The following is a 26,153-nucleotide window of genomic DNA, read 5'->3' on the forward strand; positions in this document are numbered from 1 at the left end:
GTTCAATATTCTTATCTGGCTCTGTCCAAGTTCATTAACACACATGTTAACTGCTAGAGACTGCAAGTGTGAGAGTAGATAGTGCGGGAAGGAGTGATCCTTTGTTTTCACATAAAAACAGAAGTGTTTTTTATTCACACACATTAAAGTGTGAAAGGGGAGGCAGTGTGGGAGAAAGCGCTATGGGTCATAGGCCTCCTGCATACTCTTCACAGGATGAATGGGACTCCCTGCTCCCCTTGCACCCCCACTTTAGCCTTGCTGCCCTCTCTCCTCCCCACCTCCCAAGGGCACCGGGGTCGGCAGAGAGCAGCAAACTTGACTGAGAGCCCCGTGAATGAAAAAGAGGGTGAGAGAAACGGGAGAAACGAAGGAGAACAAAGCCAGTGAGACAGACGAGAGACATTCGATAGGGGCAGCATATGCTCGGTCAGCCGTCTACTTTGTAAAGCATCGATTGTGGCTGGTCGTGCTGTAAAGGCCAGCGGTATGACTGGAAGTGGAGCCACATGTTAGAGCCACACTGCTTTAGCTACACACCCAGAACCTCTCCTGCACTGCCGTCGGATTCATCGCTGTGTGCAGCCTCAGGAGCTGTGAGTTTAGAAGACCACTCCACATTAATTATAAAAAGTTATTTTCTGTTCTGTCCATTTACTGCCAATTCTATGCGTAAAGCTACTGCTCATACTCATCACTCCCTGCATTCGCATTTATACTGTAAGTAACCGTATTATAACGGGAAGGCAGTGGATAGCTTTTACTGTGAGGCCATTTTCTATATGAAAAGATTTATAATATAGATTTCTAAAATGATATCCTTTACTTTGAATAATGTAACATCTGATCGTAACTGCTGGAGTTGAAAAAAAAACACTGAGCTATGTAACACGAGTTCGGCAGTTAGCGTTTTTGTTTGTGAGAAAAAGAAAACGGAAATGTTTAATCCTGTGATTAACACATTTTCCCTTTCCCAATTTTTGCTGCTCCAAACTATTGTCATTATATTAGCCATTAACAATCAACGGTCGGTCAGTTTCTGACTTCTCTGTACCGACATTTTGATAAGCTCATGGACAAATGGCACTGTTATCGTGTAATGTTACTTCATTCTAACATTTTCAAATTCTTATCTGTCCCCCATGATGATGAAGCTGCCGGCATCAGGTGGTGATAACGTTAGACGTTGTGTAACTGACAAGGCAAAACGTTCTAAAGCTCAAGCTCACATTACTGAATTAAATGAAAGAGTTGCTGAGTTCAAAATATGTCTAGTAGTGTAAAGCAAGTAACACCAGCAACCTCATGAAACAAATACAAAAGTCTATCAATCGGAAGCATTCTAGTTTCTTAAGTGGGTGCTGCATCTACATTCTTAGTGCAGCCTCCCGGCTAGGATGCTGACAGGATTTGCCACTCAATAACTTAAAATTCGGCTGTCTCTGCCTCTGCCATATCAAGTGACAGTAACACTTGTTATTGTCTGTTACGAGCTGGCAGATAGCCATGTTGAGATATTATAATCGGTATCAGGAGAGAAAAAGTCAGTGGTTCATCTCTGGTACCTTTGTGCATTACTGTATGACATTCAATGACATTATTTGATTTAAAATATTTATTTGAAGAAATAAAAAGGCCAAGAATTGTGTCAGTTTAAAAATATTCCAACACACTGACAACGTCTGGTTCATTTGTTGTTGTGGGACTAGGTATCAAAAGGACAAGCAGGGGACAGGTGTTCAGGTTAATCCTATCTCCCTGTGCACATCTGTAAGCCTTTTCTCCTTTCTCTTCTTCACTGTCTGTATGTCCCACCTCCCAGAGCACACCACATACTCACACACAGATTACACTATTCAATCTTGATTAGAATCGCAGTGTCAGACTGCTGAATGCTGCCTTGCAGAGCGGAAAAGAGAGATGAAGGGGATGAAGGGACAAGGGCAAAAACGAAATATGTAAAGAACGGGTAAAGCAACATCCTTGCTGTTTTTGTCTGTCTGATCTGTCAGTATGTAAGACGACTCTGTATGATGATGTTGTCTGGCATAGCAGTAGAAGATATGAGGAACTGGACGTCTCCAGCAGACTCGGATAATCAGATAGAGTTGAGGAAATCTTATCAGGCAAACCTTTTTACTGTAAGTCTCATACTGTGTTTGAAACTATTACTGGCACTCTGCTAAGCTTATGTGTTCGAAAATGTATTTATCTGTGACCGACAGGTCAGTATTTCTTGTAAAATTTCTCCTTCAGTCTCACTTGCTCGAAAGAGGGGGAAAAAGGCAAACAGCAAAATGACTGCTCAAACTTTTGGTTGTATATCTATCAAAGTTTACGGACCCACAACCAGACCCACCAGCCCGCTTGAGCAGTAGAAATAGGATATGATATAGAATATGATGTCCAAAGGACAGGTTCAGGGAGGAGGCCTCTATCATCTTCATTACATTATATTTCAAGTTTAAAGCTTAACCAAACTGTAAAATACATCTCTCCTACTATCTATCTCCTACTGGCACTGCTATCCTCTATATTCTTATGATGAAAGTAAAAATAAATAAATAATACAATTACAATTCAGCTCCTAGTCCTGTAATAAATAACTACGTAAGTACAAATAAGTCTTTATGGAGTCGAAGAAGGCCGTTGGACCCTTGAAAAGAGCAGTCTCAGTGCCTTGATGAAACTGCAGTCTATATTGTCAAAGTAACTGGACATTAAAATATGCTGAGTTGGAAGAAGTTCTAACTATTTTACAATTTCTGACATTTATCTAGAGTTGAGGTGGTGGCAGAAGGATATGCAAGATAGTCCAGACGCCCCTCTTCCAAGCATTGCTTTCCGGCTTCTTCCTTGGGGATCCTTTCACATTCCCCAGTCAGATAAGACATTTAATCACTCCTGCGTGTTCTGGGTCCACTCCTCGTCTCCTACCTTATGTACGTGCTTAGAAAACATCTGAAGGGAAAGCTCCCATCCTGACCAGATGCCTGAACTAGCTCAATTGGCACCTTTAGTTCCGAGGGCGCAGCTGCACTTATCTAAGCTCCCTCTGGATGTCTGAGCTTCTTTCCCAAATGCTGTGGCCTAGCCCAGCCACCCTGCAGGGGAAACTCAACTCCTGACCATAGGTGAGGAAGATCGACTGGTAAATTGAAAGCTTTGCTTGAGCTTTGGCTCAGCTCCCTCTTCACTGCGCCGTTCCAGCAGAATGACCACAGTCCTGCTGATGTCGCGCCAATCCCCATCTTGATCTCACACTTTCTTTTACCTTCGCTAAGAACAAGACCCCCAGATACTTGATCTTCTTCACTTGGGTCAGCAACTAACTCTCAACTCTGAGACAGAAATCCATGGAATTCGGCATAAAAGCCTGGCCTTAAACATGAAGGTGCTGATACTCACTTTTTGAGATTCTCAAATGGCTCCCCAGGGGTCATGGTCAAGTCTTCTCCAACTCTGTAAAAGGCATGTAAACTAGATGAGCGAACTCTTTTAATACAACAGTCCTACAAGGTTTAAGAGCTGGTCCACTGTTCCAGGACAAGAACGAAATTCACATTGCTCCTTCTGGATCAGAGGCTCGACAATCAGTTGCATCCACAGACAAAGAAGGCATGCCCCTGCTAATTACAGTTGATGACAGTGTTTCCCCCAGCGCTTTATAGCTAAGGCGGCCGCCTTAGCAACGCCAGCCTCCCGCCTTGACTACCAACCGACCCCCCCCAAATAAAAAAAAAAAAAAAAATTAATTTAATTTTTTTTTTTTTTTTTTTTTTTTCGTGCTGCACAATTAATGTACTAGCAAGCGCGATGTGTGTGTTGTGCATGGTCATAACTGCGCGAAAGGCCGCGATTTGCGGTAAAAAGCATGTGTCCCCAAGCGTTTCTCTATCAGCTGCTCTGTGTCTGCGGCTTTGCGCGCGCGACCGCGTGCGACTACGGCATGCACGCGGGAGAGTTAAACGAGCAGAAGCAAACCGAGATTTAACTGGTGGCGATAATAAACGCAGTGCAGTTCTATGGGGATATTTAGCTGAACAGAAAGAAGTGCTCTGCAAAGCTAGAATAGTTTAAGACTCCACATCACTGTGGCAACACAACCTTTCTATCAGCTAGGACAGCGCAGAGAAAAGTTTGATGAATGCATGAGAGTCAGAGCCGGCCCGAGGCATAAGCGAACTAAGCGGTCGCTTAGGGCCCCCGACCGCCAGGGGAGCCCCCTCAAAAAAAAATATGATGTTTGATATCAACATCATATTATGCAAATGTGAGTTAACATACAAAAAAAAAGAATAACATTTTTTGGTCTAGATAATTAATAGCCTAAAAATGTAATCAGTTCATCTGGGAGGAAATCCGAATCGGATCATGTCACGTTCACATCCATGCACAGTGTGTATTGAGTTTATTTAAAAACAATTGGAAATGGGGCTGCCCTCAGTTGCCCATGCACTGTGTATAGTCTATAGCCTATTTCAGCCTCGTCTGTGGAAAAAAAGATACAGTAGCTGGACAACAGAGTTCTTCTGCTTCGTTCCTCTCACTGAATTTAAATGCATTCATTATATTACAGAGCAATATGTCCCGTAAAAGAAAAAGAGCTTCAAGCCCAACCCAGAGGACCCTCCATAATATTTGATTTTATATTAATATTTGTATGGAAAATCCATGTGTCCTTCAATAGCTTCTAATTCATCTGACCAGTGTATCCAAATTATTTGTTCACACAAAATTTCTTAATTTTTCTCTCAAAGTGCACCAGATTCATGCATATCACTTTAAAAAGGTTAGAAAAAATCTCCCGGGGGGGCATACCCCCGGACCCCCCTAGGAAGGTCGGAATCTCGGCTGTCTAACATTATCACACAGCTGCACAGTGGAGGCACTAGCGGAAAACACTGGGTGTGTGAATAATATTTAGCAAAGATCTATAGTTTCAGCAGCGCTAACATTGGACTTGAAGGCTTGGGCCGGCTCTGAATGTATGGTCCATTATTTATATTTAGTGTGTCTGTATAGTATTGCACCAAAACAGTAGAAGTTTTCTTTAATTGTGCTTTGTACTGTCTGCACGTTTACACATAATTTGTACCTGCACATAGCAAACAAAATTGCACAACTGTAAGGTCAGTGTCTGTTTTATTTCTTTACGGCGCATTGGCATCTTTGAGCAAAATACCCCTAAAATTTTCGCCGCGGCGCGTTGCGCCGCGCCTCCCCTGACACGGGGCAGTGACCACCTTGACTAAGACATTTTCTGGGGGAAACACTGATGACATATAGCTTATCCTCACTACTGTGTCACCATAATTTCTACCACTTTGCGAGGAAAATTTTAGGAATTTGATTGTTAACTCTGGAACTCCCCGAAAGACCCAAGTTTGAGTATGGGCTGATGTTGGCGGATCAACTGATGTTATGTTTTTACTAGGGCTGTCAAAATGAACGCGTTAACGCAGGGCGATTCATTTCTGGAATTAACGCGTTAATTTTTTTACCGCAATTAATGCAGAATGATCCACCCCGTACATCCCACCGGCTCTGCACTACAGTCACTCTAACGTTGTGGCTGACCCAGGATCAGTAGCTGCGCGCAGCCAAACATAGCAGCACGTTAGCCCATGCCGTGTTTTAAACTGCTAACGGCCACGTCTGTGTCGCGGGCATAGATAGTATATAAAATCAACTGCCGCGGGTGGCAGTTGATGTCAAAGCAACAGGAGGAGAAACCTTGTCTGCTCTGTTCAGAGCCCGCAAGGACACAAACATCTGCAGTTTTCAGAGGTGTGAGTAGACATCAACATAACGTCGGCTTCCTGGCACAAATGAACAGTCCCCTAGGTCGTGCACGCACACACACACACACACACACACACACACACACACACACACACACACACACACACAGGACTGTAATCAAGTTGTATTCAAGAATGCACAACCTATAGATTCACCAAATAAATGCCATTATATAGCCTATATTTGCCCAAAGACATAGCCTAGTAAAGTGACAGACCAATTGAATTATGGTGTGGTAGGTATTTTAGTTTAATTTAAATTGATTTTCTGTATTAAAACCATCATTTGGATTTTCAATTAATAAACATATTAATTTTAAATGAACATCGACCTTCTGTCATTTATCTTTCCGTTCATACAACAATATACAGAGAAAATTTAGAATTTTTCTGACATATTTCGAATGGTAAAATGAATCGTAATTAATCCACAGAATCCTGTGATTAATCTGATTAAACATTTTAATCTTTTGACAGCCCTAGTTTTTACTGACCACGTCAAAATAGTAGGGGTGGGAAAAATAATCGATTCTCCGATGCATCGCGATTGTCTCTAGAACAATTCTCGATTCCGATAAGTTAATAACCGGAATAAAAAAAATATATACAGTATGTTTAATTTATTTTTTTTTTGTTAAAGAAAATAAAACTGAATCGGTTAAGTTTTTACATACTTCCATATTGTGTTGAAATGCAAGCTGCATTGATTATTGCATTGTTCATAGAAAGTCAAGAAAAGCTTTTTTTAAGGTAATTCATCTGTTGATTGTCTTTAATGATCATCACAAAAGTAGGAAGTGATTAGCAAACTCTTGAGTAGCAAACTCAGATGTTTCGAAAATCACGCATGGAAATGTACATGAATAAATTGTTGCATCGATAACTGGTTTAGAATCGAATCGTTGACCTCTGAATCGGAATCGATTCAAATCGTGAGGTGCCAAGAGGTTCCCACCCCTACAATATAGTATATTAATTAATTGGTGTCTTTGTAGGTCGGGGGACAAACAAACAACAAACAGCAACTTAGAAGCATTACAGAGCAAAACCCATCCATCAAGGTCCTCAAACCACCTCCAAACGGTTCCCATGGACATCTCTCTTATATTTGATGCATGCGATTAAGATCCACTCTCCTCCATCATATATGGACCCCAGTGTCTGCGTGTCATGAGTAAGCATAACCAGAGATAGACGCAGGAGCAGGAAAGCCTATTAAGATAGAAACCAACCTTTAACTGGAAGGAAGAACGAACAGAAATGTGTTGAATTATTTCATACCTTCTCTCAGTTGAAAAAAGATTCATGACTAAATTAAAATTCAATGTCTGTAGGAGAGAGTGCTAGTAACTAAGTGTAATGCAGCTAACCTCTCCAATCCTTTGTTCTTATCTATTTTGCCTCACATGATGGCCACAGGAAAGAATATTAATGTGCTACACACATGCATGTACAGACATGCATTATAGGATAATATGTGTGTGTGTTACTTCTTTAGAGGGCCTAGTGTTGCTAATTCTTCTTCCCCCTGAACAAGGTAGAAGTGTTCCCCTGCTGAGTATCCCTATTCATTTGCATAATACATGGTTATTCATTTTTTTCTTCTGCGGCAGTGCTGTTCTTTGTCTGGAATCTAAATTAGAGGTGAGGGTTGACTGCGTGAGGGTGGAACAGGGAGGTTAGCATTATCAGACACGAGGCGCAGCACAAACTTGTGCTGTTTAACCCTTGGGTATCCTTAACTTTTACTACGCCTTGGTTACCTTAGAGGACAAAAACGTCCTCTCCCTATAAACTGCCATAAAAACATTATACATTAATATTTTTTTCTACTTTTTTTTTTACAAACCTTTTATCTCACTTGACCTCTTCACATACATATCAAATATTCATTCACTTGTAATTGCTTTTAACCCTTTACATGCAAGTTTATGTGACGACGTGAGCCATTTTTATTTTAAAAAAACACAATAATTGAAAAATTTCTCATATAATAGATGCAAAGTGGATTTTTTTGAGTGGGATAATTAGACTCTAGGATATGTTAATGATTTGCAATAAAACTGCTTTTGATATATGTTTAGTATTAGTGCAGTCACAGATGCAAATAAATACTGCCTCTCATGACCTTAGAGGACAAAAACGTCCTCTCCCTATAAACTGCCATAAAAACATTATACATTAATATTTTTTTCTACTTTTTTTTTTAAAACCTTTTATCCCACTTGACCTCTTCACATACATATCAAATATTCATTCATTTGTAATTGCTTTTAACCCTTTACATGCAAGCTTATGTGATGACGTGAGCCATTTTTATTAAAAAAAAACACAATAATTGAAAAATTTCTCATATAATAGATGCAAAGTGGATTTTTTTGAGTGGGATAATTAGACTCTAGGATATGTTAATGATTTGCAATAAAACTGCTTTTGATACATGTTTAGTATTTGTGCAGTCACAGATGCAAATAAATACTCCCTCTCATGACCTCCCTATAAACTGCCCTAAACACATTATACAGTAATATTTTTTTCTACTTTTTTTTTAAAACCTTTTATCCCACTTGACCTCTTTACATACATATCAAATATTAATTCATTGTTAGTTGCTTTTGACCTTTTAATTCCAGTTTCTTTGATGATGTCAACAAAGTAACAAAGTGAACCTGCAGCCACCTGAAAACCCACAAATTGCACATTACAGCTGCACACATATGCATACGCACAAAGACACACACACATACACACACAGTAATTTCACAACACACACACAGACACAACCCTAAGGTATCCATATGGATCCACACTTTCCATTAATTTCTCATATTTCTTATGTTTAGGCCTGCAACTCTAAAAAATTACAAAAAAGTACAAAAATGGTTTTAGGGAGCATATTTGATCCTCAAAAAAAACTGGAGAAAATAAATGATTGAGCTAGATAGGGCTAAAAAAGCAATTTTGGTGTCTTAAGTGTTGGATTATTGCCTAATATCATCAAATTTACATGTGTTTGTCATCATGGCTATGGTTTGAAAAAATAAAGTTTAAATTGGGCCATTTTTTCCATACACGTTTGAGTTTGTAAAGTTTGGCTGTGTGTACACAAACACACACACTATATTTTCTCAATACACACATATGCACCACACACTAGCATCCCTACCATCACACTCACACCATTTAGGTTGAATTTTTTTTTCTATTGCACTGTGGGGGGCAGGACCGAAAACCTGGAAAATTGCTTGTAATTCAACCCTATGCCAAATATAGGGAAATGGCTCAAAATTTTGATGGTGTTGAAAATGATCAATTTTGATGCTTTGTGTCTAGGATGAAAGCATAAAATCATTGAAAAAAATATTTTATGCTGTAATGACAGCAGGATCAAATTGGTGAAAAAAGGCCATTTTGAATGGGAGTCAATAGGGGACAAAAACGTCCTTAGGGAGCTGAGAGGAACAAAAAAGTGTACAGCCTTTATAATAGATGGTACAAAGTTGCTGAGTAGAAATAAACAAAATATTTGAAAAAAAAAAATCCCTGGCCAAAAATATTTCAGCTAACATAAGCACAGCCAAAGTTATACACAAAAAAGAGCGTAAAAAAAGTGCGAAAGGACAAAAACGTCCCCAAGAGCACCAAAGGGTTAAAGAGACAGATGGTGGATTTGTCATCTAATAGTGATATGTTTTAGGTTCACACCGACCCATTCTGTGATAAAAACTCTACCTACCTAAGGGTGTATTCACACATGCCGTGTTTAGTTCGGTTGAAACGAACTCAGGTGCACTTCCACCTTTGGTGCGCATCTTTCAGACATGTGTGAATACAGCAATCGCACTCGGGGGCGGACCAAACAAACGATCCGAGACCAAGCTGAAGAGGTGGTCTCAATGCGGTTCCATACGCACTCTGCTGCAGTTCGTTTGTGGTGTGAATTTGTCCGGACTCGATCCGACCCAATTGCAGGAAGCACTGTGCCTTTTCTTTTTTAATAAATCACCGTCAGCTTCACATTATGGGAAAGTGTTGCCGTTGTTGGGAAGATTAGTTGTGGTTTGACCGGGAGCCCGAGCAAATATATTACATTTGATAGACAGGACGTGTAAACATGCTGATGTGTTCAGCTATCAGATGAAGGAGAGGGGAGCGTCTCCCGCACAGTGCCAACAGGTTCACGCTGTGCATTGTATGAAGTGCGTGTTTTTATTTTGCTTCCCATGTTACGGGACCGTCAATACTATCCCCGTGTCAGTTTGGAGCAGAGCTGCGCCGAACTCACACAAAGCTGACACACGGCTATATCAGCTGTGTGTCAGCATGAGCCTATTTCCTCGCGAGCCGTGCGTCCAGCAGCAAAAATACAGTACATATTATGTTTCACATCGTAGGCTACAAGCCACATCATTGACACAGGCCTACATATTATAACCATATGAAACAACAATAATTTTATGTTTTTTTATTTTATTTATAGGCTAGATGTAGGCCTATTTATTTATTATTTGTAACCCTATATCGTATCAGTTATATATTTCGCAGTTTTCACTTCGTGCTTCCTGCTTCTCTCCACCCCAGAATGTCTGTCCAATGAATGAATGACCTCAGATCACGTGTGGTTTTGCTTCGTAATGCTGGTTCACTTGCAAAAGGGGCAATATGAAAGTGGACCACACCAAAAGAAAAAAATCTAAACTCTATTTGGTCTGGACCAAAGCAAGTGAACTAGCGGACCTTCCCAGTGTGAATACACCCTTAGTCTTCAAAATCTACCTCCTATCTGTATCTCATGATATCAAGAGCTTCTCTGAGAATTGTCTAACATAAAGAATTAAATTGCCATGTGCCAAAGAATGTTGTTTAACAGTTGTGTATGTAGAAGCAAGGAAATGCTCATGTTAGCATACATTTGCTGTATGGCTACTATTTAATACAACTATTAGCCATGTCAAGTCAAATTAATTTAGAAGGTCAAAAAAAAAGCTTCACAATCTGTACAATATACATCAGCCTCTGTCCTCAGGGAGGATTTTGAGCAACTTCAGGTGTCACCAAACAGATAGGACCTGATCCTCTCCACCATGGAGACCTGGGATAGGACAGATTACACAAACACACAAGAGGCAAAGCTTAAGCGCACCATTTACACAGACTAATGAAAGGAAACAAACGTACAGGGAGAGAGAGAGACAAGGACAACATGCACACAAAGGTGAGAGAGAGAGACACACACACACACACACACACACACACACAGAGTAAGAGAGAGTGTCCTCATTAGAGATCTAGACATCTGGAATTAGAGACCAGTTAATAATAGTAAATAAAACATAATGACCTGATATAATTGTAGTGACAAATACAGTGCTGTTAGTTTTAGGTCATACTTGTGGGACAAACACTAACCGAGGGGTAGAGAGATGTAGTGAGTTCACAGTATTTTTGCCAGCAGGACAAACATGAAAAAGTAATATTCTTTATAGATTCATTGAGATTAAGGGGGCTTTCACTATACCTGGTTTGGTCCGGACTTTCAGACTTTTCCGTTTGATCCGAACCAAAATTGTGAAACCTTGACAAGATCACAATCTGGACAAAACATCCAGACAAAAACATAGACAAAAAGGTGGTCTTTGTCCAGATTGAACTAATACCTAGTAGTAGACTTGTGTCCAGTGTGAAAACATTTGGATGGTTCAGGCTTTTGGACCAATGAAGTCCTGGCCGGATATCGCCAGTCACAAAGAGGATAAATAAGCTGCGGTAGTCTCAAGTTTTGAGGTTGATGTCAATTGTGCTGCTGGAAGTAATGCCATAAAAATATTATCATGGCAATAAAATTAATCTGAAACCCTTCATTTTTTCTTCTTTCATTCATTAATTCAAACTGATAAAGACCACCCACTGAATAGACACACAGTCAACAGACTTCTACAAACCAATCAATGTCCAGTAATAGGAGACGCAGAGCTGCATGTGAAACCAAACCTTAACAAATCAAATCATACAATGGAACAAAAACATTAATCTTGGTTTGGTCTGCTGTCCTGCCAAACTGATAATTGTACCAGGTTCAAGACCTGACTGAATATTCCGAATACTGAATTGAGCTTCGAATACTAACTTATGAGTATTTGAATATACGAATGATTCGGGCCAGCCCAAGTGTTTTGATATTCATTATATGTATATTGAATAGGAGATGAATTAGCCTGGCCTTACTGTCTGACTCTCTATCCCCCACCATCTCCAATCCTCGTCTGTCCTTCTCTCCTCGTCCAAGGCCCTCATCCTATTCATTCCGTATAAAAGTGTTGTCAGACTGCTCAGTAGTCTCCCAGCAACAGTGTATTTTAGTGAGAGAAATGCACTGGCAGAAGAACTGCAAACTGACCTTTTTAGGAGGACGGTAGAGGACCAGGGTCAGGGCTTCTATTCCCTGTTTTGAACGATGCTCTATTGCAATAATGGTCCCACAGTGGGTTCAAATGAACCCACTTTAGGTTCAAATACAATTTCTGACCAATGTCTCTTCTTAGATTAATAGTTAAATTAAATCAGAGCAACCTGAATTTTTTTCTTTAACTAATTTAACATTGGACACAGGGAATATGCACTTTTCCTTTAGAACTAATACCCTTTACCCTTAATTAAGCCATAATTCACTGTGTAATTAACCCATAATGTACAGTGCTTCCTTCAGTTGGGCTAGATAAAGTGCTCCATGTCTGCTTTGGAAGCATTCTCAAGTGGATTCTCTGGGGAAGCTTTCGAGGGTTTGATCTGCGTGCCCTGAACCAACTAGCTGTGAAAGTTAGAGATTTGACTCCCACAGGGGTCATCGAGGCTAAAGCTGTGTGCACACACACTGCTCTAAGCCCTGAGTCAAAGCATTACCCAAATGTAAGCTTGTGTGTGCCCAGTGAACACTGAACACCACAGTACAGATGTCCAATCCACAGGAGGCTCCAAGATCAGATCAGATATAAAAAGGGAGAGGTACTATGGCAGACATACACAGTTTGCAGTGATGGTGTGGGTGTATGTCTGCCATAGCTGTATTTTGATATCACACTATCACACACTGTTTTTTGCGTCAGTTGTGTTTGTGTTGATTGGTTTGATTGTTGATGATTAAGTAAGTAAGTACTGTAGAGATTACTTGTCATCGGAGCTTAAACTTTGTTGGAGGAGTACTTTGCTTGTTGTGATCATGGACCACTTCAGCTGTTGTGGGACATTATGCCGCCATGTTGGCCTCGAAAGAAAGACATTGGAAGCAGTTTTCCCCATAGTAGATCATCTGATCTGGCATACATGTCTGTGTCTGTATTGAAACACACTTAAACATGTTTTTATGACTCAATACAAAAATATGAACTTCTGAACCCGATATGACGTATGTGGAAACCCCTGTCGAACAGTTTTCAGTCCACATTAGCATCTTTCAGAGTGTATGCTAGCTGTGGTACTGAGCCTGTGTCTGCAGGCGCGGGGAGGAGGTTTGCCGGCTAAAAAACTGGGTCATTTGGAACACAGACACATCAACCAATTATGGCCAATTAATCCTACTATCTCCGCTCTAGATCTCTCTATTTAACTGGCCTGTTCTGCTCCATTTGACAAGCATTCACTCCGACAGCTGATGTACCATTTCTTTCTCCCTCTCACACAAACACAGGCACACACTTAGCTAGCAATAACTGTGGCAGCCTCAGTGACCAACCAAGGTCTGCAGCCAAAAGAGCACTGATGGCTGTCATGAATTCAGCTCCAGTCATTCAACAGATGCATGTCCTTTGATTAATATCATGTTTCATATTTAAACAACCTATGACTTGTACAGGTGGAGTCACAAATGAGCAGCACTCAAATAAGGCTGAGGGCCACTAGTTTTAATAATCTGGATAAACATTTGTTCTTTTCTGGTTTCCAACCTGTCTGATTGTCACACTGCTCTGTTAGACTGTTGTCACCATATTCTCAGATATTAGTAATGGCTAACTTAGTGAAAAGTAATAACTAATGGAAATCCATACAAAAATATAAGAAATTATTTTCAATTGACTAATATTATAATTTAAACTTTCTGTGAGGCATCGCTGTGTTGTGTTGTTCTCAAATGTATTCCTACAACAAACAAAAAACTACACCAAAATCAGTCTAATGTACTGATTTGCATTATTAGCTCATTTGTAGTCTTGAGAGGGGCATCATGGGTATTGGGAAGGACTTGTTTGGCAGTGGATGCACTTTAGTCGCTCTGTGATACATCAACTGTCAGGACTGTGGTCGATGCCGGGTCTCCTGCACAGGATGAGAGGATGTAAACCGTTAAGCTATGCTGTCAGTGCTGCTTGGGTCTGAGTGGATCATCACATTCAGATGTACTTCAGCCACACCTCAGGCACTGATTTGCTCTGTGAAATAAACAGCTCAGCAGCTGCTTTTCGTATGCATTCAGTTGGATGGTCAATGTCTGAAAGATATGTGAAAATGCCACATTTTTCACTGAGCCTCGAGTGTGGTTTACGCCCTGTCAATATTCACATACAGACTACAGGGCCCATTTTGTTTAAAGAAATCAAAGTTTGAAGTAATTGGAGAAGCCAATATCAACAGCCTCACCCAATACACTGTGAATCTATTAATTTTCTGTACTGAAATTCAACCTGAATACAAAGACTGTTAATTTCACCGGATGTGCACAACTTTATATGGCACAGTCATTTAACACACTGGTTAAATTTAACTGCAGACAGTTTCTCATAACGCCAAACCTGAACCTGTCTTGATTGTCTTATATTACATCCACATGAAGCATCATACGATCCTTGTACAGTCCTGTATCCCAGTGGTCACTGTGTCTTTGGTGCTTGAAATTGTCTCGTCTACGTCTGCATTTCAATGCATTAAGTATCCCCTTAAAGTATAAATATGGATTTTTTGACGTCTGTATTAATACAGTGCTCACATGCCATAATGTGTCTGAATGGTGAAGATACTCTGTTGATTGGTTTCCATTCATCTCAATTCAGTATGAAAACAACTTCAAGGGGCCGAAAACTTGCTTCAGATCAGTTATTCATTGCAGTGAACATCAAGCTGTGTTTTATTGAAGTCATTGCGGTTCAAGCCCATTACGTCCATTGCTTAAAGATGTTACTATTTAAAAATGTGTTCATAGATATATAGTTAAATAGAATACAATAAATAATTTAAAAAAGTAATTTCTTAACAGCTGGCCACCACAGTTTTCCACGAATGTGACTCCAACGGGACTATTTTTAGCGGCAGATTAATCCACATTTGGTGCTCTAGTGAGTATTTGGGGCAGTGGAATAGGGGTATGTAAGTCAAAGTAAACTACACTGTGAGGAACATGTCACCCAGTGTAAAGTGTGGCTCATTGATGTGTTTTAAAATCGTTTTTTGGTCAACAATGCAGATCAATGGCACGGAGCTATCATGAGACATATCAGGCTTTGGATACAGACAAAATACGTGTATGTGATACGTGTCAAAGTTGCTTTGGTATTTAGTGATAATAAGAGCTGCTTATCAGCCTCCTTTGTCGCTGTATCCCACCTCTAATAAACCCAGTCAAACTGAAATACAGTTATCCACCTACTCTCTGGCTGCTCAACAGCTACTGAGTGACTTCTTTAAGCACTACACACGGCTGCATGAAGACAGCTAACATGCAGGCTGTGTACTTGTTCAAAATGCAGTTGTTGTGTGTGTGTGTGTGTGTGTGTGCGTGTGCGTGTGCGTGCCTGCGTGTCAGTGACATTCTGGCCAATTAATGCGTCTTGAGTCATTAGTCATATTAAAGCCTTCCTTTGTCCTTCTGGAATACAAGACTGCATTAGGGTGTGTGTGTGTGTGTGTGTGTGTGTGTGTTTGCGTGACATGTGCAGAGGCAGACTGCTATGTGAGTGGGCTCAGATTTTATTATTCATAATGTGGTAGCTCTTTGTAATCCCTTTGCAATATGTGTAATGTTGAACTCCATTAACAACCTGCTGTGCACTCTTTATCTTCTGTTGCTTCTGTTACTGAACAAAACATGTTTGTTCATTTGGCCTTTGTTGTTCAGTTCAGAGACCGGGCTTAACCCAGTGAAGTTCACAGTAAAACCAAATATCTAAAGAAGAAAATTCTCTAGAACAGAAACTGATGCATTTATAATTCCATGAGCCCTACAAATGATAAACATAAACCATTTTTACATACACACAATAGTGCAAGTAGTGCCACTGCCAATATTGTACAGTATATAGTCTGATGAAGACATTTACATGATCCATTTGTGTAATCGCTTCAAATCCTTATTGCACACCTTAAGAAATATCACACCTACATGGCATTGTCCAGAGAAAACTGTGAAATCACATATTGTATTGCAATTTATAAAGGCCATCACCTTGTGATTTAACTCTGCAGCCTTCAGTCCTTTTCCACACTATTCTGTCTGTGACATTTCCTTGAAACTGTCACCATCACTCTGCCTGATTCTTATGATACATATAGCATAAAGAGTTATGTGGAAGGGCACATCCACATTGTACAGAGTTTGAGCTAACATGCATTTCTTCACAAAATGAAAAATGAATTGGTATCCATTATATTAAAAGCTTTTTATAATACATAAACGGTACAAGCAATCATGAGTTTTATTGTGATAGATTAGTTTAAAATGCAGAGCATTAAGAATTTAGATTGAACTGTGTCGGGGTGCTGAGCCATTCAATACAATTGATGTCTCTGAAATAGTTTTTAAAAAGGTCCTCCACAACATGATAAATTTGACTGGAAAAGTGAAAGAGCTTTTGCCCCTCTCTCATTACTGCAGCCACAAGGCGTTTAACCTCCGACAGCTGCAGCCAAGCAGTTTAGTGACCAGCACAGCAGACTGTGGTTCTAGTGGGAATGTGTGAACAGGGCCTTCCTGAGAATGAGAGCTGGATATATCATGGTTAAAAACTAAATTCTTTAGGTACACAGAAGGAAGCAGGAAGTGGGTCACATGCAGCTGCTTGTGTATGCATTCACAAGCATGGTAAAAGGAAAGTGTAAAAGGAGCCCTAATTGAAATCAGAAAACACCCCATATATAGTTGAATTAAAATAATCATCACATAATATGGTCTTTATAGTGGGAGTGGCTCTGCATTAATTGCATTTTTGACTTAATCATTGTTTTTGGGAAAACAGTATGTGAGAGTTTAAACTGTACTATAATATTTTATATTATCTCACTACTGTGTGGGTCTCTTTATGCTTCTGATTCCTGATTTTACAACAGGGAGAAGCAATAAGAGATTCTTGCTTCTCTTTTAAGCTGTGACAAATTTTGATTCTACAATGTCCTTCTTTTTTTAAGTTGTTGTCCGTTGTTGGCGCAGGTAGAGGTGGACCTCGAGCAGTCAGAGGTCACAGTCGACTTATTTCACACTCAATTTGCTAAAGGTCTCATTGGGAACTGTCTCCCTGCAGGTTGGAGTGGGTGGAGATCATCGAGCCGCGCACGCGGGAGCGCATGTACGCCAACCTGCTGACGGGCGAGTGCGTGTGGGACCCTCCGCAGGGCGTCTGCATCAAGCGCACCGGGGAGAACCAGTGGTGGGAGCTGTTTGATCCAAACACCTCTCGCTTCTACTACTATAATGCCTCCAGCCAGCGCACAGTGTGGCACCGGCCCCAGGCCTGTGACATCATCCCCCTGGCCAAGCTGCAGACTCTGAAGCAGCACACGGACATCACCAACCCCCGACCTGCCGGAGGAGGAGGGAGAGCGTCGGCTGACAACAGCCCGGGACGGAACAGCGGGGTCAGCCGTGAGGGAAGCACGTCCTCCTCCCTCGATCAGGAGCTCTCTGACAAACAGAGCAACAGAGAGGAGACAGACAGGTAAGACATGCTGCTCACCTCACATGAACCCAAATGTCTGTTGGTGTACATGTGAAAATACTTAATTGTGTTCAACTTGTTGTGCGGCACAAGAGGGAGCTGCAAGGGACAAACTTGCCTCATGCGATGTCACAAAAAGACTTCATGTCTTGGTCTCCTGCATCAGTTTTGAGACTTTGTAAGTTGTCCATCATGAGTTCAACTGTAGATAATAGTCAGATCCGTAACATTGAACATTGGCTTCAGAGTAAGATCATCACCCTGCGCTCACACCTAAAGCTTCATGAGCGTCGGGGGCAGCCGGCTGTCATTCATTTTCAATGTATTGCCCTGCTAAAAAAAGTAATGACTCTGATGACATATGACCATACAGAAAATGGTAAACCTCACTTTACATAAACCCAAATGACATGCCACCTGTAGTTTTACTGTAAAAGGTCAGAGTGAGACCGTGTTCAGCCTTTCATGTGTCACTTCCTCTGTCACTCTCCATTTATTTCTATCCTCTCACCTTCAGAGCCTCTCACCTCTCCTTTCCTCTTTACACTCTCTCTATCTCTCTATCTGTCCCTCACCCTCAGCATCCTCTCACCCCTCCTCCTCCCCTCTGTCTAACCAGTCTCGGTCTTGGTTTGCTGTAATCTGCTGCAGTCTGCAGTGATTGGTGGATATGCCTGGCTGGGGTCACAGTGTCCTGTAAATGTCTTCTTTACTTCGGCACACAAACACACACAAATACACACAGACACACACACACACACACACACACACACACACACACACACACACACACACACACACACACACACACACGCGCGCGCGCACACACAGAGTACATAGTGAGCGAGGCTAGCACCCTGGCTGTTCTAGCCAGTTATTCACATTGTGTACACTCAGAGGAGCAGCAAATCACTGTTCTTAAAGGCAATTACAGACTCCGAACAACATGTATAGTGACACAGATTTGTCATTTTATTACCACAACAATGGCCATGCTGACAGCCCCCAAGATACTGCTTTGTTCACTGTGCACTATGGAAGTGTTGGATGCGTTTTGAAATTAGTAGTCTCTCCCATAGGAAAACTGTGTTGCTTATCTGTCCATCATACCGATCTCTTGGGACTTAGTGTAGCTTCTCATTTTAGAATCATTCTTGGATCACATGTGTCTGAACTATTTCTACTAAAGGACCCATGGGAGATAAAAAAAGAGAAAAATTAGTCACTTTTCATGAGAAATACAAGGTGACCTCAGACATTTTAGAAATATTTGAAAAGTAGGATTAACAGAGGAGATGTTATCATTGTTCAACCTTGATGCAATTGAAAATGAAAGGGTATTAGCAGGGCATTTCAATAGAATATGATCTACTATAACAAGATATGGCCTTCTAGGCACTATCTGCTCAGCAGACCAGTTTTATATATTGCAGTGAGGAAGATGAAACGGCCACAGTGAGCTCCTAGATGAAGAGCTACAGGTGACAGATCCAGATTGTTTACTAGAAGCAGAAACATCTTTAAAACATTGTTTACTCCTATCACTGTACTGTGCTGTTCCATTGGAATACATTTTCACTGTGCCAGCTTGGATGCCTGTATAGGTGCTCAGGGCTCAGCACGGCACAACTATCCCCAATGCCCTGATATAACTGCATTGGAAACATCTGTACACATCATATCATTTGTCCTTCATGGAGGTCCGTATCTTAACCTGCACCCCCCCCATCAACCTCGGAAATTACGAGTTCATAATAGAAATTCGACGTAGGCATAAGGCATCATGCTATTCTCTTGTCATAGTAGTTCACCATCAGCATTTAGTCATAGCTGTTAGAACTGTGTGTCAGGCCGGAGACGGTCTCCGGAGAGAGTGAGTGCTGTTAAGGGCAGCAAGACAGGCAGCTTGTCATAGACCACACAGCTCTCCTCTGTGACAGATGGGAGCTATTGACCTCTACACAGCTCTGCCTCCCCGCACACACCTAGGATCCCATTAAAGGAGGGGGCGAGGGAGCGACAAATGGAAAGAGGGAGAGGAGGATGGAGAGAGGAGGATAAATGAGAAGTGCTTCTTCAGTTTGTCTGTCCCTCCGTGAAAATGGACTTGGCAATCAGGGCGGAAAAAGCAGACTGTACAGTCAATATGGACACCTAAAGCACCAATGGCTAAGGTCACCCGAGTTTGTCCAAATCATTGACAGCTATGGCTTTTTCAGTATGGCTAAGACCACACTGTGTTGGGACAATTTTGTATTATCACTCTCCTTTTTTCTGTTTTCTGAATATTTGGGTAGCTTTTAACCAAACCGAACAATATATCCTAATTTTTTTTTTCAAGTTTTCACACCATTCCATTCCGGCTTCAACAACGGCAGCATACTATAGACGACAAACATACACAGAATCTGGAGTTTAGATAAAATATAAAATAGGATCCGCCCCTCCATTTACAGTACAGGTCTCTGAAACTAATCAATAAAGATGCATTGAAAATCCTATAGCATGCAGTAAAAGGTCCAGTCACTTTTCATATTGGTCACTCACTGTCCTACAAACACATTGGAGCTGTTCATGCTATGCGTTATTTGCTAATGCAAGCAAACCAAACATTTCCCGGGGCTGCTCCTTCACATTAAAAGCATTACATTTTCTAAAACACTGTGGGTTTATTTATTTTGCAGCTGCCATGTAATGTATTTGTAACTGAGATTAAAATCCCAGTTTTTATTATTAGTAGAATTAACAGATCTCCGGTTTCAATGTGCAACAAGGTATCTGATTCTGCTAAGTGAATAGCTATTTTAAGCAAAATAGAAAAAACTCCTTCACTAAAAGTCCTTCACTAAAACGGTTACATTCATGAAAGCGATTAAAAAAAGAACAACCTGTCAATTAAACATTGTTCTGGTAATTACACTGCCAGGGGTGACTACTGTGTTATTCCATATCAGCAAAACTCATGCATCAGCAACAGCATGTTTGATATCCCCTCAGACTACAGCAGCAAATGTGTTTAATGCACAGTGGGTGGGGCCCGAGCAGCACCACCACATGACTGTGCTGTTAAAATGCATCTACAGTGTGGCTGCGGCAGAGGAGAAGTGGATTCCACACAAAAAAATAAATAAAAGGAAAAAAAGCTATCAGTAAAAATGGTGCTGGGGTGGGGCTGCTATTTGGCTTGGTTACAAAAATTACGAATTGTCATTGTCTCATCGCCCTCCTGCACCAAGCTTTTATCTGCCTCCCCCTTTACAGTTAAAGGGAATTATTCATGGTTGGTTCAAGAAACTGAACTAAGGCTACTTTTGTCTTTATATTTTTGATCCCGCATGTGTGTGTATGTGAGTGTGTGTATGTTTGTCCACATGTATGATCTTGTGTTTGTGTGTGTGTGTGTGTGTGTGTGTGTGTGTGTGCGTGTTTGTGTCTGTGTTTTTGGTAAGAGGCCTGGTGGCACAGCTGCAGACTGTCAGTCCAGATGGCTGAGAGATCGGCTCTCACACATCTTTTATTGGATCAGGTTATACAGTCCCCTCCAATAGTATTGGAACGGTGAGGCCAATTCCTTTATTTTTGCCCTGATGAACAAAGGAGTTCATCAGGGGCAAGAAATGGAAGGTTTTAGACTGGCCAAGTCAATCTCCAGACTTAAACCCTATAGAGCATGCATGTTACCTGCTAAAAAGGAGACCGAAGGGAGTAACCCCCCAAAACAAACAGCAACTGAATGAGGCTGCGGTGAAAGCCTGGAAAAGCATCACAAAAGAAAAATGCAAAAGTTTGGTGATGTCAATGGGTCACAAGCTTGATGCGGTTATTGCAAGCAAAGTATTTGCGACAAAATATTACGGTTTATTCACTTTAATTTATTTAAAGTCTATCTGTTCCAATACTTTCGCTTGCCTAAAAATTTGGCGTTCCTTTTCAAAAAATGCTATCTTCTAAGTTGTGTATCGGATCCAGATGTTAATACCTGGAAATGAAAGCTGAAATGTTGAGCTACTGTCTCATATTCATCGTTTGGTGTCAAACCTAAATGTTTCCAGTCTACAGCAAAAATAAAGGAATTGGCCTCACCGTTCCAATACTATTGGAGGGGACTGTATGTGAATTGTCTGCTATCTCTCTCTCTCTCTCTCTCTCTCTCTCTCTCTCTCTCTCTCTCTCTCTCTCTCTCTCTCTCTCTCTCTCTCTCTCTCTCTCTCTCTCTCTCTCTCTCTCTCTCTCTCTCTCTCTCTCTCTCTCTCTCTCTCTCTCTCTCTCTCTCTCTCTCTCTTAATTCAATTCAATATGCTTTCAATGTCATGTGAATCACTTTGCCAAACCATCAAGGGTAATACAATTCATTACAAGAAAATAATTTTACAAATTATATTACTATGCTATCTGTGGATAAACATATCTTTCTATAAGATAAATAAATACAAAGAAAAGAAAAGGGCATAAAATCTCTCTATCTCTCTCTCACTCAATCACTCACTCACTCACTCACTCACTCATTCACTCACTCACTCTCTCTCACACACACACACACACACACACACACACACACACACACACACACACAAACAGACTGTGTAAACTGATACACATACCACTTTCATATTCTGTGTACATTATATCGGTATAGTTTTGTTTTTATTGCAGTCAGTATTTTCAACGTTTCAGTTCTATTTCCAGGCCTGTGTGGTCTACCTTAATTGAAACAGATGACCTTTACATCATCATTATGGTCATATAAAAATGGCATAAAGCATGCAATAAGCAAACATTTATTCTGTGTGAAGTGCCAGTGCCACCTGACCTTGAAGGAAAGTTTGTGAGTAGCTGAAGGCATGATTTCTATTGGTGGCATCTCATTGTCCAGCAGAACATCCCTTCATGTTACCCTCTGTGGTCTTCACACTGGGCTTCCAGGTGGTTTTAAGTTTTGAATCAAACCACCTCTTTTACAATGAGCTGCCTTTCTGTCTTGCGATCCCTGTCACTGTTTTACGGAAGCCGAATTCCTGATAAGGTTTGACAGTTTTGGTATAGAGTCTCCTATTTTTCTGTTCATAAAAATCATTATCTTAAAGACCTGCCATTTTCAATCGGCTTTATTGACATTTAAAATGAGTGATGGAAGAGGAATTAGGAGTCATAGGCAAGTACTGCCACAAAGCATCCGTTATCTGCTCCGAATGAGTTGCAAACGTGTGCATTTATGCCTGTAAACCATCGACATAACTCTATTACAATTATATTAAAAAATGTGGCTGCTGAAGAACAGACGCTTTGTTTCTGAAATTGTTTCCTCTGTACATTGAACAGCAACAGAGTCTGAGTGCAGATAACCAGGGGGGGTTGGGATATCGTTTAGTTTTTCTTTTTTTTTCTACCTTTTGTCTCTTTATTCCCTTCATATTTAATTGTATTCGTCTTTGATCTCCATCGCCTAGCTGACAAACAGCAGACTGCCAGAGATGCCTGTGTTAAAGCTCAGGACGTAACATGATAACATGTCTTGTTCCATCACTAGAAATAAAGAAAACAAGTCATTTAGTTTCTGCGCAAAACACGCAGAATGCCGAGAAAGAAAATTCTCTAGAATAATTGTAATGCCCTTTGAACACTTGTCCTTTCTATTGTATTTGTGAATGAATATTATTTTTATTTTATTTTTTGCATTTATTAAAAGAACAGATATAATACTTGACTCACGCCCTCATAACCAACACTTTTTTAAATAACCTATCTGAAGCTTAAAAAAAAGACAAACACAACCACACACACATACTTTCAGATCTACAACAGTACATTACATACCATAAACAAAATCCACATAACAAGAAAGTGGTAGAAAGACATGTGTTACCCAACATTTGTTAATGTTGTTATTTATTAGATTTAAAATCAGACAATGTGAAATATTTTAATTCGTAAATTTTTCAGGGGACCATCGTATTTTTTTAAATTATATTTCTAGGGTGTCCTTCGTTTCTGCTGGACTACTTTTTGTAAGCAACACTTGTAGGGCCCGACCGATTTAATCGGCCGATTATAGCACATCTCCGAAAAATCGGCATCGGCAAAATGGCCGCCGATTTTTGCATTTTTTTTTCTTTTTTTTTTTTTTTTCTTCCAGCAATCATGTTGAGTGAGATGCATTGCTGCCCCGGCAGCAGCAGATGTGTTGTAATACATTGGATTAATTCACACTTGACAGTTCCCCCTGACACCAATAGCAGAGTCATTGGTCATCTCTTGACAGTTAATAGTAGTTGATATTACTATAGTTATTATATAGAATGTATATAGTGCTTTATTGGAGGTCATTCAAAGACACTTTACATCAAACATATAGAAAATCACACTTATAGAAAAAGAAAACAAAATACAGACAAATTAAAGATAAGGTTTGGAGTGGAGTCCGGTGTAATTATGCTTTCTGAAAGAGGTGAGTTTTGAGTTGACTTTTGAATGAGTTTATTTAGTCTGAGATGCTGATGTTTGGAGGGAGGGAGTTCCTGAGGGTTGGGTGCAGTTACATAAAATGCTTAATGTCTGAGTTTAAAAATGCGTCATGTCACTTTAGACATATTTGTAACACTTTATTTTTTTTTAGATAATGCATATTTCAATAAATAAAAAGTTCCTGTACACCTATTGACAGTAAGTATTTATATATATTTAAGGGTTCAAAAAAGTAAATTTTTTCAATATATATTTATGGGATTTTTTTTTTTAAATAATCGGCCGATTTAATCGTTATCGTAATTTTTCTCAGAAAATAATCGGTATCGGCACCCAAAAATCCATATCGGTCGGGCCCTAATCACTTGTAAAGTTCATGGCCTTAATGATTCTTGGAAATCCTTTTTCATCGTCTATGGATATGGAATAAAGGTTTTTCATTGGAGCAAAAGCTTTTCAACCAACATTGAGAAAATATTTTCTTCTTTTACATAAACAGAGCTACATACCCAAACTGTAGCTTTTGAGAATAATTCACCACATGTTGCATGTGAAAAAATTAAGTGGATAAACAAGAAATAGAATATATTACAATTAAAGGGCAAATGTAACCAGTCCTGATTTGGATAAAGGTGACTGTATTCTCTGCTGATGTATAACACGAGCAAGTGTTGTAGACGAGCCCATAGCAAACTGAGACCAGAGTGTACCGAGATCAAAAGACCTTGAGGGGTTGAGTCAAGACCAAGGCAGGGAAAGACAGTCAAAACCAGGACCTACACTATGTGACACACTTATGATATAATGTTGGCAAACCACAGGCAGTCATAGATCCATAGGCATTAATTTGTCCACATTCACATAAAAAACCACAACAAATAAATTAGAATTCCTTCATCCATATCTTTTATTACCACACTTGTCTCAACAGAGTTTTCTTGGTCTGAGACCCAGACAAGATTAAGTCAAAATATGGTCGATTCCAAGTGTAGACCTTCCGAGACCTTCAAAAAGACAGGCAAAGTCATCCCCTACACACTTCTGGATTCTGTCAGACAGATACAGGATTTTTGTTTGTACCTTGTTGGTGAAATGTGTAAGTCTCTAGCAGTTGACTGAGAAACAAATACCATTGTACATTTTGACAAAAATTTTACAAAACTGAAGAATCTGCAGATTTGACGCTGCAAGTTCAAGAGATGAGAGAGGTAGGTTGTGTTGGGAAAGGAAGGATGGGTGAAACTAGATGGAGAAGGAGAAGCCTATAGATCAGATAGGTTTGTTGGGAAACCGGAAGAAGAATTGGGTTAGAGCCTCTGATTGTGGAGCATGTTGCGGTGGATGCCAGGACGGCCCAGTAACACTTAATCCTGCCCTCATTGTTTGTCCTCCTCTCTCTCTCTCACTCTCAGACATGCATATTAACATCTACAAGTACACAAATGCTCACACTGCCATTATTGAGCACCGGCCCCGGGGATTGTGTGTGTGTGTGTGTGTGTGTGTGTGTGTGTGTGTGTGTGTGTGTGTGTGTGTGTGTGTGTGTGTGTGTGTGTGTGTGTGTGTGTGTGTGTGTGTGTGTGTGTGTGTGTGTGTGTGTGTGTGTGTGTGTGTGTGTGTGTGTGTGTGTGTGTGTGTGTGTGTGTGTGTGTGTGTGTGTGTGTGTGTGTGTGTGTGTGGAAGTATTTGTAAAAAGAGGGTGGCTAAACGCTGCAATCGATGTCACACTTCCCTCCCTCTGGCCCAGTTCACCTCTTGTTCTGCATCCCACACTGCGCTCCCTTCTCCTCCGCCTCCTTGTTGTCAGACAAACCAAGCCCAATGCAGGGGCCCACACTGATGAGTGAATTGGAAGTGATGAAGTAAAGGTCTGTTGTTGGCTTGTTTGGTGGTTATTAGCGGCCCCTGATTAAAGAAGCCCCGGCCTCAAGTGAACCAAGACCAAGCAGAGAGAAACATAAGAAAAATAATA

At 40.5% G+C, this 26,153-nt stretch overlaps 1 protein-coding gene across 1 annotated transcript in view; it reads left to right on the forward strand.

Moving 5' to 3' along the window:
* Positions 1-2,202: 2,202 nt before the first annotated feature.
* Positions 2,203-26,153, forward strand: part of arhgap39 (Rho GTPase activating protein 39) — a gene marked incomplete at both ends in the record, with an annotated part of 39,966 nt that continues 16,015 nt past the window's right edge. Inside the window, 2 exons of the mRNA XM_080032831.1 lie at positions 2,203-2,225; positions 17,306-17,719. Of these exons, the coding sequence (XP_079888957.1) occupies positions 2,203-2,225; positions 17,306-17,719 (437 nt within the window). The remainder of the gene's footprint in view (positions 2,226-17,305; positions 17,720-26,153) is intronic.

This window comes from Ammodytes marinus (assembly GCF_949987685.1).
Source record: "Ammodytes marinus genome assembly, chromosome: 8".
In the NCBI taxonomy this organism is placed as follows: domain Eukaryota; kingdom Metazoa; phylum Chordata; class Actinopteri; order Uranoscopiformes; family Ammodytidae; genus Ammodytes; species Ammodytes marinus.